Source organism: Peromyscus leucopus, chromosome 4 (genome assembly GCF_004664715.2).
Source record: "Peromyscus leucopus breed LL Stock chromosome 4, UCI_PerLeu_2.1, whole genome shotgun sequence".
NCBI classification, from domain to species: Eukaryota; Metazoa; Chordata; class Mammalia; order Rodentia; family Cricetidae; genus Peromyscus; species Peromyscus leucopus.
This window is the reverse complement of record NC_051066.1, coordinates 39,802,034-39,817,363: the sequence shown is the minus strand read 5'-3', so window position 1 is coordinate 39,817,363 and position 15,330 is coordinate 39,802,034. Positions and strand designations below refer to the sequence as shown.

At 37.0% G+C, this 15,330-nt stretch overlaps 1 protein-coding gene across 5 annotated transcripts in view; it reads left to right on the top strand.

Annotated features, from left to right (window-relative positions):
• Positions 1–15,330, top strand: part of Kcnh7 (potassium voltage-gated channel subfamily H member 7) — a 446,991-nt gene that overhangs the window by 375,866 nt on the left and 55,795 nt on the right. For 3 of the 5 annotated variants that reach the window (XM_028864506.2, XM_028864388.2, XM_028864318.2), the window contains one exon: positions 8,452–8,651. In XM_028864506.2, the coding sequence (XP_028720339.1) occupies positions 8,452–8,651 (200 nt within the window). Of the gene's footprint in view, positions 1–8,451; positions 9,088–15,330 lie in introns of those variants that run through there. The other 2 variants (XM_028864467.2, XM_028864619.2) reach the window with 2 other exon arrangements.

The window sequence follows — 15,330 nt, the reverse complement described above, 5'->3', positions numbered from 1 at the left end:
AGGGGGAAAAAAGAGGCAGCTATGATAAAGAAAAGCTCAGAGAACTTCATGAGTAATAGCTTGAACCTACTGATCTCTTCTAAGACACAAATACATGAAATCATAGCCCTTGGGCCTAATAAAGAGCCACACAAGCACAAGCTGAACTATTCTCAGAGCCCACACAGGTATGAGAAACGTTAACATTCAAACAATCAGATTAGAAAACCTTGCTGAATATCCAGGTTGTTCAGTAGAAATCTTAGTAAAATAAAGCTGTAGAACCAGAACTAATATAGCCCTAACACAGCTTTTATAAGCAAGCCTCTAACCAGACCTTTGGGCTACAAGGGCCATGGATCAGCAGCAGAGCACTTACATGGCACAAAAATCAGCCTGGTCTTCAAGCACTCCATCTGCAAGAACACAAGAACAGCACCCCAGCCAGGCGGTGGTGGTGCACGCCTATAATCCCAGCACTCGGGAGGCAGAGGCAGGCGAATCTCTGTGAGTTCGAGGCCAGCCTGGTCTCCAAAGCGAGTTCCAGGAAAGGCGCAAAGCTACGCAGAGAAACCCTGTCTCGAAAAACCAAAAAAAAAAAAAGAACAGCACCCCACTTGAACAAGTATTTTCAACAAGACAACAAAGCACGGGAAACAAAAACAAATTAGACACCCAAGATTACATCAAATGAAAAGTCAAAGAAAGCAATCTAGTAAAGATTAATCTACAAAATGGGAGGAAAGATGTATAAACTATACATATGGAAAGTGTTTACTTACTATCTAGAACATAGGAGGAACTCTAAGATCTCAGAGACAAAAGTTAATACAATTTAAAAGGAACAATAGGCTTTAGTGGACATTTATCAAAAGATGACATACAAATGATCAAGGTCAGCAAAGTGTTCAGTATCTTTAATCCCCATGGAAACATTATATCTAGAGTATCTCATTCCACTCTAGCAAGAACAGCCATTGTCACAAATACCAAAAATAGATACTACAAGAAAAAAAAACCTTAACACTGTTGATGGGAACATAAACTAATACAGCTAATACAGGAAAAAATAAAAATAAAACTACAGTATGGTGCTATAGAAATTTCCTTACTGGGTTTATATACAACAGAACTAATATCAGTCAGAAAGATCTCTCTATATCCCATCTTTACTCCAACACAATTCATAGTAGTTAAGAAATGGAAATAACCTCCGTGCCCACTAATGGATAAATGACAAAAATATAGTACACCCATATATAAATGGTAGCAAGAAGAAAAAAGGAGAGTATAGGAGAAACTTAGTAACAGAATGGTAAATAATGAGTAATAACTTATAGTAGAATAATATTAAAAAATTCTGGTGTGCTATTTACCCTAATGTGACTGTAGATAGTAACTATTTAAAGGATTTTTACTGTTTTACCATAAAAATGATAAATGTTTGAGGAGATACATAATATAGCAAATACATACACTATCGAAATGTTATATGATAACCCATAAATATATAGATTGTATGTTTCTATATTTCACTTACAAACACAAATTTGATAGAAGAAGAAGAAGGAAGATGAGGAGGACAAGAAGAAAAAGAAGGGTGTAGGACTATGGAACTATGGAGATTAATCCATTGATTATTTGCTGTGCAAACCTGAAGACCTGATTTTTTTTCTTTAATCTCCAACAACCACATAAAAAAAATCTTAGCATGGTGACAAAGTATGTCTAACCCATCACAGGGTACAGAGACAGGAGGATTCCTAGAGCTTGCTGGCCAGGCAGTCCACTGACAAGATCTAAGTTCAGCGACAGACTTTGCCTCAAAAAACTAAAATGGATAAGTGAGTGAGGAAGGTAACCCACATCAGACGCCACCCTCTGGGCTCCAGACATGCCTGCATGGCAAGTGTACACGCACATACATGTGCATACACATTAATATAACAATATAACACAGAGAGAGAGTCATACATCAAAAAAAGAAAGAAAGAACAGGCTAGCATTTTAAAAGACGAAAGAGTACAGCACTCTGCAATATTACTTTAAAAATAATTACAGCTATGATGACACAAAGAAGGTGTGAGCCAGACACAAGAGAGGAAACAGACGGAAGGCAAGTGGAGCTGACAGAGATGACTTGACTAACAGAAGAGGCCAAGTGATCGACCAATGGAAAGGGGGAACCCCAGGAAGAGGAGCAACAAGCAGAGACAGGAAGGTGGAACCCCCAGAATGAGGCAAGCAAGTAGAGGAGTGTTCAGAAATCCAATGGCTTGATTTTTTCCAGGATAGAGGAAAACTATAAACTACTGGTCCAAAAATATTTAAAAAGTTAGTACAATTAATATGCCTTCTATTATGCTGAACCAAGCTACAAGCAGTCAGCATGACAAAAGGGATGTTCCAATTCTTAGGACATTGAAAAGCCCAACTATTAACACAGTTACCCAGTTGGGGTAAAGCCCCCACTTTATCCCTGCTACTCTGGTTTGGCTACACCACTCATCTGCACATGGCCTAGGGCTCCAGGCTAACTTTCATCTACACTATGTGCCCTCATCCTGCATCGTCCTCAGGCAGAATAAATCAATACTCATAATCAGTGGTTCTCAGTCGTCCTAATGCTCTGACCCTTTAATACAGTTCCTCATGTTGTGGTGACCCCCAACCATAAAATTATTTTCATTACTACTTCATAACTGAAATTTTACTACTGTTATGAATCATCTGTGAAAGGGTCATTGGACCTCAAAGGGGTTGTGACCCAATTATTTAGAACCACTTCTCTTAGTGGTACAGATGGTGTGAATGTTGGTCTTATCGGTTTTTTTGCCAAGTACCAGACCAATGTGAGCTGGTCTCACCACTTATGCCACCACAGAAGACACACTGAAAACAAACAAATTAGATGAAGGAGTCCTTTTGCACACTTTAGCTGGACTTTGGGGCTTGAACTGCATGACAATTGTAGAGTGTTTTACTGGTGTGAAAAGCCCTGAATTTAATCCCCACTACCACCACCACCACCAAAAAAAAAAAAAAAAAAAAAAAAAAAAAAAAAAAAAAAAAAAAAAAAAAAGAGTGGATTTATAATTTATGATTGACAACTTACAACAAATTGCACTATGAGTAACAGTATGATAACAGACACAAGAAACATTTAAAATAAAAATTGTTTAATTATATTTCGTCACAACTACCTACTTTTCAAATGACATTGTTCAGCTGGGTGTGATGGCACATGCCTTTAATCCCATCTTTTAGATGGGCAGAGGCAGGTGCAAGTTTGAGGCCAGCCTGCTCCACACAGCAGTTTTCATGCCAGCCAGGTCATGATGGTGAGATACTGTCTCAAAAAATCAAATGGCATTGCTTAAACCAAAGAAAGTAAAAGTGATAAACTAGAAGAAGATAATTTGAAGATATATGTATGAAAAAGACTGGCATCCAGAGTATATTAAGAATTCTTACAACTTCAGGAAAAAAGAGTTTTTTGCTTTTTTGGTTTTTGTTTTTTTGTTTTTTAAGGACCAAATTATTTTAAGAGAACTGCACAAAAAGACACCTGAATGTTGAAAAAGTACATTTAAAGGTGGTATTAATCATCAGTGAAATGCAATTTAAACACTAATGAGACACACTATACATGCTACCATGATAAATTTAAATTGGCACTACCAAATGTCAGCAGGATATAGAACAAATGTTATTGCCATAGTATGCTCGTGGGAACATAAAATAAAACAACTTTGGCAAACAACTTGTTTCTTGTAGAGTTAAGCAAGCCATACCACACAGTGATTCCACACCTAGGTGTTTAAAGCAGAAATGAAAATACATGCCCACACAAAGATTTGTACACAAATCTTCATGACAGTTTTTACTGTGTAGAAATGCTGTGTTTTCCATCAGCAGATGATACAAACAAACTTTGATACATCTTTATGATTTAAAAGTTTTTTTTTTTTTTTTTTTTTTTAAGCACTGATAGACACAATGATTCTCAGCATTATGCTGAACAAAAGGCAAACTCATGTATGGTAGGTATGCTGTGGTCCCTAGCAAATGAAGCTCTTCTCTGCAGTTAATTCCATGTCTAAAATGAGCACAGGTAATTGAGTAATGCAAGAAAGTATTCCAGGAAACAGGCTAATATCTCAACTGTGTCAACAGGAATCCTCACATTTGTCACAACTAAATGAACTATACACTTAAAATGGATGCATCTAGTTATATGTTTATTATGCACCAAAAATTTTATTCTTTGGTTACATATTTTTAAAATACATGGAGTAGATAAAAAAAACTGTAGTGGTTCTAATAGAATACTTAAGCTAATACTTTATTAGCATTTAATATGTGTGAGTATGGGATAAAGGAGGATATGCTTATTTTGTTTCTATAATACTTCAGCCTAAAGTAAACAATTTTGATGGAGTCAAAACTTTCCCCTGAAGAAGGCTAAGAAGGCTACTGTTGAGTTAGAGAGAGAAATTCCTATATATAAATAGTGTTATTTGTTTATTCATTCATTTATTTATTTTGCCAATATGCATTTGACCAATATTCTATGCCAATGAATGGGCACCAACTAAATAAGATATGCAGAATATAATAATTTGTTCTCTCAGCTGGCAATGGTTTGCTTTAAAAAGGAGGGGGGAAGCCTCATATTTTCCTTAGGATTTTAAAATTTGTCAGCCTAGAATTTAGCAAAAACCTCTTTCATCTTTTCATTCAAGTTTCCAATTTTGTACTTGGAAGCTAGATTGTCCATCTTGACAGTGTAGGCAGTTCCCAGTTCCGTGTTAGCATTTTGACTCATTTCATGAAGAAACAGAGATAAGACTACTCTTATCTATTAAGGCTCTAATAAGAACTGATTCCTGACCCCTTTCCTTCCTGTTTGAGTTTCAGGAAAAATAGCTGGCAAAGGCCTTGTGATCTCAGTATCTGTTTCATGAATATGTGACAGGCACTTTGGAAAATTAGCGATATGTAAAATAGGCTTTTATCATAAAATGTCACATCATAAAATTTTCCGAGTAGAATATGCTTCTCACATGAGTCACATGAATCAATTTCTTGTGAATATTGCTATCTCCTTACCAAAGCATTAATTTACTCAAGTTAGAAATAATTTCTATCTGCTGCTTTTTCCTAAAGAAGCAACCTAAACAGCTGATCGACATTGCAAATGACTGATGTTTTACCCACAGGACATTGCAGAACATTGACATTTCACACACAGGCCAACTTAGCCTCACTCTAGGTCTCTTCTATTAGTCAAGATTTCCAAACAAGATAGAGCCAAACAGATACCTAGGATAAGGAAGTGATCTACCAAGTTTTGCAGGAGAACCAAGGCATAATTTCATTCTTGGTTAGTACAGTCCAGAATCAAAAGAAGATTAATGTTCTACTCTAGACAGTAAGAGAGAAAAAGAGAGTAAATAACTCTCCCTGCTTCACTGTTCACCCTACTCAGAACTCAATGGATGGTGGCTATCTACAGAGGAGAATTCAATCTGCATTACTTATCTCAAGTGTTAATTTGAGATATGTATCTCAAACAGACACACCCTTACAGACTCACATAGAGTGTTGTATAATCAAATTATCTGAATACTCTGCCCTAGTCAAGTTGTCATGAAATTAATCCTCACATATCCTCACTTTTTATGTGTTTTAATAAATGATCACATCTTTCCCAGAAACATTCCTTTCTTTAGACATCTATGGCAAGCAAAGACTATTGCAATCATGCATGATAAGATATGCCCAGGAAATGAGCTGGGAAAGAAAACAAAATGGTCAAGAAAACACATTAGTGGTTTTTCAGAGCCTAAGTCTATGTTTTGCAGTGAACAAGTAGATGTTAGATGAGTGTCCAGAAAATGCACTTCAAGGAAAAGATGTGTTGGATGTATATAGTTGAATCTGTTCTGTTGCTTTTAATTCTTCTCTCACCTGCGTGTGTACTCTGGTCCCAGAGCCTGAAACCTTTGTGGCCACATCAAAGCGCTTGACAAATTACCAAAGACCCATAAGCAGAAAATAGATCATGTGATTTTTCTACATGAAATACACAGTTTCCATGTTAGAATTATTAGAAATGTAAAATACAAAAAGAAAAACAAAGAGAACATGGAAATTTTAAATAAAAATTTATTCCAAGGGCTAGAGAAATGACCAGTGATTAAGAGCCCTTGTGGCTCTTACAGAGGATCTGGATTCCATGCCAGTACCCAAAGAGGAGCTCGCAAGCATCTATAATTCCAGTTCCAGGGATCTGACCCCCTTTTCTGTGAACACAAAAGCGCACACGTGGTACACATACATACATGCAAGCAAAAATCTCGTACACATTATTAAAAGTGTTATCTCAAGCAGCATTAATGAGTATATTTTAAATGCTGAGTGTACATGGGTGTCATAGAACTTTCTCCCAAGAGGTGAGCAAAAATGTGGTGCAGCTTTCCTGGCAAAAGTTAAGCAATATACCTCTTTTTCTAAGTCAGATATTTGTATGAGATCAAATTGGAATAAATTAAAAATTGCATACAAATTAATACTCTAAGAAAACTCCATGTTCCATAAGAAAATTAGTCAATTATTTGAGAACTCCAAAGTGTGGAAATTTTGCAATACATTTCTATTACTACAAGATTACATTCCAGGCTATGATAGAAATAAGCCCCTTTTTGAAATTAATATTTTAAGTTGGATTCAAGATTATAATTTTTTTTTGGTTTTTCAAGGCAGAGTTTCTCTGTGTAATAGCCCCAGCCATCCTGGAACTAGCTCTATAGACCAAGCTGGCCTGGAACTCACAGAGATTCACCTCCTGAGTGCTGGGATTAAAGGAATGCACCACTACTGCCCAGTTCAAGATTAATTTTTAATTTTTCTTATAATATCTTATTAATTCTTTGAGAATTTCATACATGCATGTGATGTGATCGTGGGCACCTTCCACTCCTCCCAGCCCCACCCCTCCTTCTACCTCTCCTCCCAACTTCATGTTGCTACCCATCCTTTTTATAATCCACTAAGTTTGATTTGTTCTACCCATATACTCAGGGGTATAGGGTAATTCTCCTGAACATGGTTGATCTACCAGGATCCACAACCTTAAAGAACTGACTGTCCCTCCCCAAGAAGCCATTAGCTGTCAAGAGTTCTTTCCTCCCCTGTGCTTGAATGTTGCCTGGTTGGTTCTTGTGTAGGCAAACCCAATGTACTATAGATGTTCCATTTGTGGCTGAGTACCCCTAGCATACCGGCTCTCTGCACTTGGACCACTGTGAGTTTCTATGTTATTTATCTGCTGCACTAAAAACCACCTCTCATGAGGTCTAAGGGTTTCACTAAAATATGGGTGAGAGATACAGATTTAGAGAGCAGGTTGATACTATGTCCATTTAGTAAAGTAATGGTGGTAGGTTCATCCTCGAGAACATGGCATTCCCAACCATGTGTTCTTAGCCAGATTTAGAATACTAGGCATGAGCTTCCTCCTGTGGAACTGACTATAAATTGGTTACTGTTCTGTTACTATTGCACCCATAGGCATATCATCCATGCTGATTATTATTTTAACTCTAAGGGTTCACAGCTGAATAAGATTGTTGACAACTTTTCTCTCTGGCAGTCTGCATATCATTTTCAAATACTGTGAAAGCCATCCAGCAGAGGAAAAGCTCCCTGGACCATACCAATTTGATTTCTCCATGTTCTAGGACAATATCATGTGGAAAGAGAGACAGCCATATGGAAACCTACTATTTTATAAGATATACATATAGATATTATATGTATATGTGGATATGTATATATCTTACATGTATATGTGGATATATATATACATGTATTCATATAATAAAGTTTAATTGGAGTTAGCCTACACAGGAAATAATGCTTCTCCCAAAAGCCATAGGTCACCAAATAAAAAGGCCATGGCCATGTATTTGATACTTCTCCTAAAGTTGTTGGTTAGGGGTGTCCTGGAAATCCCAAAAACAATATAGGGTATTGCCATTGCTCTTAGTTGCCCACCATAATTTAATGATGAGCCTATATAAATTACTAAAAAGATGGTATTAAAATCCCTAAAGGACGTTTTTGCCTCATGATTTTTTCTTAGAAAAAGTATGGTAATAACGACTATGATTTAGCTTACTACAAATAAGATCGCTTATCACAAATGTATCAAACATCTAGTTAATGTTCTTGGTTGCAGGTGCATCTCATAAAGCAATACGTGTTTTACTTTAAATCATGGTGGGTTTGAGTTCTTTGCATGGTTTTACTGTTAAAAAGTTAAAGAAGGATTAGTTTACCCACGGACCAGGAGTAAATTGATATACTTGTGTTAAGTAATTAAAATCAGTGTATTTGATATTCTGAGAAAATATACTATGCCCAAGTGCAATGTTTCCCCGTAACTTTGTTTTTTATCCAATCCAGCGCTAATGTATGCCAGCATTTTTGGGAATGTTTCTGCAATTATTCAAAGACTGTACTCGGGAACTGCCAGGTACCACATGCAAATGCTGAGGGTGAAAGAGTTCATTCGCTTCCACCAAATCCCCAACCCTCTGAGGCAAAGGCTTGAAGAATATTTCCAGCACGCATGGACTTATACCAACGGCATTGACATGAACATGGTATGTATTTCTGTTTCCCAAAACAGAAGCTCCTCGGGCGTTACAGCCATAGCTAAGTGAAAGGCCAGTCTCACCAGCTTTGAGCCCCGTGCTTTCGTTTCCTTCTCTTGGATGTTTATTTTCTCCCCTGGAGATAGTGTCTCATTCTCAATTCATGGCATTGCATGGTGCTATATCTAGTTATACTGTGTGGCAAAGGCATTATAACGTGATGCAAACTGATATAACTATGTGTCATAGAGTTCCCATCTCCAATTAAAGGAAACATTGTCTTCGCTAAAACTCAGGCCTTCATGGTATGGCCTGGTTACAAACAGGCAACAACAAGAAAAGTAGCTGAACCCATGTGCAATTCAGATTTGGAAAATGAACTGACAATGACCCTAAGCAGAGATCAGCAATTCACATATTTTTTTTTTTTTGAAGTAGGACATCTTGAATTTTTATAGGAAAGTTTAGGAACCTTAAGTATATCAGAAAGCATTTTCTGATAGGAAGTTTCATACTTCCTTTAATAATTAGTTATATTCATTTTAATATACTTGGTTTAATGACTCTTTCTGCTCAAGGGAGAAACAGATATTCCTTAACATCTTTTAAAATATTTGATATTTAAAAAAAAAAGAAACACTTTTTGAAAGCACCTCCTGAATCACTGGATAGAAGTCAACATAATTAAGATGAATGGGTTCTGAAGAGCTCTTTGTGGGATTTAGAGCATTGCTCACATTATTCACTTCGCTCTTTGGCTTTAGGAGTTTAATGCTACAAATAAATTATGCAGCGAAGCCAAACCCCACTACTGACTGCAGAGCTATAGGAAAAGACAAAAACATAGCACATCCTCACATCACTCCCCTGTTCTGAAAATAAACCATCCCTATTTGAATCCATCAATTACATGATGCCATTTTTGTGTGTATATGTACAATTTAGATAGCTATTTTCCATTTACCAGAGATGCTCTAGCAAAACAACAATGGATCAAAATCAGAAATCATGGGGAAGGCCATAGAGCAAATTGCTGCCAACTCAAAGACACATTTATATGTAGATAAATTTATCATAGCTGCATGTGATTTATTTGCTAAGAAAGAAAATCATATTATCGTAAAAATTTTCATTTGAAGAAATAAGTGAGCACATTTGACACAAAAATGTAGCTCAAGCCCATGAGCTGTGATTTTCAGGTGTCCCAAAGTTCATGGTGAAAAAAATCCACTTAATACATTACTCTCCTCTGAGATGATTTTAATCTTGTAAAGAAGAGCACCTATATATTGGTTGCTTTGATAAACTGTTACTGTGCTTGATTAACTAAGATACCAGCATTCAAAACCACTGGGGAGTCTCTAGTGCTGGGCTGGATTAGGCAGTGTCAAGAATTTTTAATTAAAATATGCGTCACTCAATTTTATTGTTTCATACTACCAGAGTATTTCAATAACAGTAGTAAACCAGTCATTTCTTTTACCTCCCTTCTCCATAAAAACCTAGATTTATGACCATTTTTATGATAAAATATTTTGTGAGAACTATTTACCTATCATTGTTTGACTCTATTACCTATAAATATGGTTTCTATACCACTTGCCTATTTGCAATGTACTTATGAAAGATTTATCTCTTTCCTGTCTGCTTCACACCTTAACACATGGAATCACAACACCCACCGGTAAGAACAGGAGGTATTTATATCCAATTTAATTCTCGTGTAAACTGTGGAGAATACCCTTGTTATCTGTCAGGTTTAGAGCTTGTTAAATGATTTCCAGTGTTAGTTCTGATCTCTTTTGCATGATATAGCAGAGGAAAAAACATAGCAAGAAACTGGGGAAGAAAACGTGGAAGAGGCCAAGTAGAGTACAAATTCTCCATTTCAGTGACAGCTTGACCTCCAATCCTGTCTATGTACAGTTTCCTACTCCCCACAAAAATGGACTTCTCTGCCCCCCTTCCCATGCTGGTAGAGGTTATGGGTATACGGTTTGCATTAGATAACTGTCATAAAGAAAATGTCATTCTCTTTCATCATCCTCTCTTCATGATGTAGGTGCCTCTCTCTCCTCTCATCTGCATGCCAGTATTACATGATCCTGGAGCGTGTGAGCTCTAAGCCATGTGCCGCTGAGACTTGCATGTGGTTTTGAAAACTTGACTTTGCACGAACTTCTTGTTTGTACATGGTGTCTACATTTTCATTTTGTGACTGCAAAGTGAGTAAAAGAAAAGAAAAACAAAAACAAGCTCAGTATGAGATAACTCTGAAAACAGCAAATGGAAGGTGTTTGCTTATTAAGTGTGATGTGTAAAACAAAGTTGGTTAGAGAAAAGTAACTGTACTATTAGGCTGTTGAGAGGTTTAAAAAAGAGAGAGAGAAAAGAAAATTTTTTAAAAAAAAACCTTTTTTTGTTTGTTTGGTTTTTTTTTTTTTACTGCCAAAACCACATTGTTAATGATTATTGTGTCCTGTCAAATTATTGTTGGTAAAATTATGATTTCAAAACAGTTGAAAATTAGCTAGTTTATGTACTGTGATACATAAAACTACATGAAACTGTTGTACTTTGCATCAGCATTCCATATTATTTCATTTAAGTATAAACTTAAATATAATTTCTCATGAAACATTTCAGGCCATTTTTTACTGTTCAATCATCTTCAAATGAAATAGAGGTTTCCAAACATACAGATAAATCCACTTGAAATTATTTCAAGAGCCAAGACATTTAATTGCTTAGCAGACCACCAAAACAGGGATAATTGATTCCCTCCCCCCCCCCAAAAAAAAAGTAAGGCTATATCCCTTACTCCTTCTATGTTTAATTTTCTTATACACTGTTGCCAGATGTTCCCAAACAGAAAACAATCATGGATTCTGTTTCACTTGAACCAAAATGACTCAGTGTACAAAAAGAGAGGGTCAAGCCAAGAAAGGTAGTGAAAGGGTCCAGCTTCAGTTTTAGAACTGGATAATTGTCTCAAGCATGTGCACAGATTAATCCTGAAAATATTTTTCTTCTGCATGCAGAAAATGGACTAGTTGTTAATAAAGAGATGTTTTCTCAAGTTAGTGCTAATAGCATTTCAAGGAATTTCCACAAATCAAAGCCATCTTATGACCCAATCTGAAACTTTCTGAAGTTAGCCGACATTATTTTTGTGAGAACGATAACAAGAAAATGAAAACAATTTTCTGTCTAAGTGTAGAATCAAGTAGATTAATACCACACATAAGAGCTAGGGGCTTAAATGAAGATGTTCTTTATCATGACAGGAAGTAAACTCTATAATTTAATACTAGCATGGAAGGAAATCACTTATGTGTATTTAATGGAAGAGTTTTGCCGTTCCTGAAATTTCTGCTACAACAACAAACAAGTAAAGCCTGAGAGACAGAAAAAGAGACCTTGGCACTCATACTCAGCCTGCCACCAGTCTTGAGCAAGTCATTTAATCTTTCTGCAGTTTCAATAAACTTGTCACATGTAAGCATGTGAAAGCACCTGTATTCAAATATGATGTGTACATCATAATCTCTCTGCTGCCCACTTCCTCTACTCCTGTAGTGAACATGTGAGCCTTCCTTATGGAACATTTTGCAATGAATGTAGTTCAAAAACCAGCCTACTAAGTAGGTATTAGAATCATTGCTTGTAGAGAACAGAGGTAAACATTCCAGAAAACACAAGCAAAAGAGCAAGTTGTACCTATGTACACACACAGTGGATGAGGTAGTCCAGACACATTGTTATTTAGTCGATTTTAGGAAGAGCAGGATAGGGGAAATTGAATTTTTGTTAGGACTGTTTAATAAAGGCAATTTTGAGAGACGTATATAGAAAGTATCTGGGCTAATGGCCTAAATAAGAAGTACATTCTCCGGAAAGGTGAACAGATGAAATCACTTAGAGCACAGGTAGGGAAAATGAATAAAGTGGCACAGATAGCTTTCAGGAATAAGGGAGAAATCTCATCACCATGGTACTACATGATCTAAGCTCCCACATTAACTCTTGATGAATGGTGAGGAGGATGGAGATATGGCTTAGGAGTAGAGCTGTAGGGCCAGAGTCCTTGAAGATTTCAATGAAGAGTCATCCGAGCAGGCTAAAAATCTTTCCAAGGCCAGTGATATTCTGCGTGACACAGCATGCTTCTTAAAGGGTTCAGTACATATAGCCAAAGTTGAAGCAAGACTGATAAATGGCAGACTGTTTAATAGAGACCCTTATTTCTTAGGGCTGGTGTGATTTCTAAAGAATAGTTTAATCATATTTTATTTTCCTTATTTCCCTATCTTTCCTAATTTATCAACTACCTGGCAGAGTAGCCAGGTACTAGCATTGAAGTTACCTCTTCATTCATGATCTAATTGTACTTAATAAAAATCTCATCTTGGGGATCAGGGGAGAGAGCTCACTCTGCCTCAAAAGCATGAAGACTTGAGTTCAATCCCCATAACTCATTAAGAAAAAATGCAGTGGCTCTTACTATGACTCCACCACAGGGAAGACAGCCACAGGCAAATCTTTAAGACTCTCAGGCCAACCAGATCAGCCTCCTAGGTATATTACAGGCTAAGTAGAGACCCTATATCAGAATAAATAAATAAATAAAAAGTGGACAGCAGCTGGACTGACTTCTTGCCTCCAAAAGCATGAGTACACATGAGCATTTGTTCATGCACACACAAATGCACTGAGCAAAAGCCATTATTCTGTACACTTATTTAAATAATTTCACATTTGTGTGACTTTCATGTTCAGATCACAGTTTTTGATACATTACAGTGAAGTGCAGTGGTGGGGACCTGCACTTGTGAACAATGGATGAAGCCAGGCAAAAACAATCCTTACAATAAACCCAGTCACCAGCACAAAAGGAAAGCTTAAAAATAATGTAGCATGCCTTCAGATCTGTATTTTTAATCCTCCTACCTATTCTAAAAACCTTTTATTTATAAACATAGTCAATGAACAACGTTTAGTTGATCAGTGTAACATGAAATCATAGCAAAGGTGTTTAAAACAGTGTCTGCATATCTGACTAATCCAACAGACATTTAAAGGAGGCAGAGAGTTGGGCAAATGTTTTCAAATATATGATTATGGACCATAGGATCAATGAAATCTTCTGGTTTTCTATAAATAAATACCTGGTTGTAGACCAATTTCTAAATGGTCTTATTAAATAAAAAACTCGGAGCCAGAAATTAAGGTTAAAGTCTGAGAGAGATCAGAGGAATAGGAACAGCCACAAGCTAATCTCACCTCATCAACACCTCAGCTTCCAAAGACAAGACTTCCTGTCTACCCATGCCTATATACCTTGCTGTTCTACCATGTGATTTGCTCTCTCTGTCTAGCTATATCACTTCCTCTTCCTGCCCAGCTCTGTCACTTCCTGTCTGTCTGTACAGACCTCCAGACCTCCATGGTTAACTCCTGTTGAAATTTAAGGTGTGTGCCACCACGCCTGGCTCTGTTCCCAGTGTGGCCTTGAACTCAAAGAGATCCAGACAGACCCCTGCCTCCCAAGTGATTGGATTAAAGGCGTGTGCTACCATTGCCTGACTTCTTTGTTTACTTATAATGGCTGGCTTTTTCCTCTGATCTCCATGGAAGCTTTATTTATTTATTTATTTATTTATTTATTTATTTATTTTTGGTTTTTTCAAGACAGGGTTTCTCTGTGTAGCTTTGAGCCTTTCCTGGAGCTCACTTGGTAGCCCAGGCTGGCCTCGAACTCAAGCTTTATTTATTAAAGCACAAATAAAATATCACCATATCTGGTCATCATTTAGGAATTGTGACTTAAAAATAGCTTTGCAAAATGTACTTAAGATGATATTTTTATGAGATAGCGTAGTGGGTAAAGGCATTTGCTGTCAAGCCTGATGAATAGGCTTTCTAACTGTGACCCACATGGCAGAAAGAGCAAGTCAACTCAAAAGACTTGTCCTCTGACCTCCACAAGTACCCTAATCTCTCTCTCTCTCTCTCTCTCTCTCTCTCTCTCTCTCTCTCTCTCTCTCTCTCTCTCTCTCTCATGCGCTCACACACACACATACACACACACACACACACACACACACACTCACAAATAAATAAATGTAACTTAAATTTTTTGGAGATGATAATTTCATCTGCATGGTAATTAATCAGTTAGCAGACATTCCCTACCTCTGTGCAAAGGGTGGATTATAAACTTGCACTTATAAATTAGTACCCAAGTTTGTCACTCCTGATCTCCTTCTATAGCAGGCTGCTAGACAACATATGCTTTAAGAAAGGTAAAGTTCATCTGCCCATCCTATGCTACTTAATCAAAACCTCTTTAAAATACCACTGTGGGAAACAACAGCAAAATATTTGAAACTCTCTGGCACGATCAATAGAAAACGTAAGAAAGGCATCTGATGATTTTAGGTGACAAGTCACTCAGTCTTCTTCCAAAATGATAGCATTTTCCTATCATGCAAAGAAGGACTTATCTTCAGTTTATCTCTTCAGCTACAGGGACCACCACATGCTCTCCCATGCCAAGTGAGTCCCTTTTTTTTTTTTTTTTCTTTTTTCTGGAGACAGGGTTTCTTTAGTAAGCCCTGGCTGTCCTGGAATTCTTTCAGTAAACACAGGCTGGCCTCAAATTCAGGGATCTGCCTGTCTCTGCCTC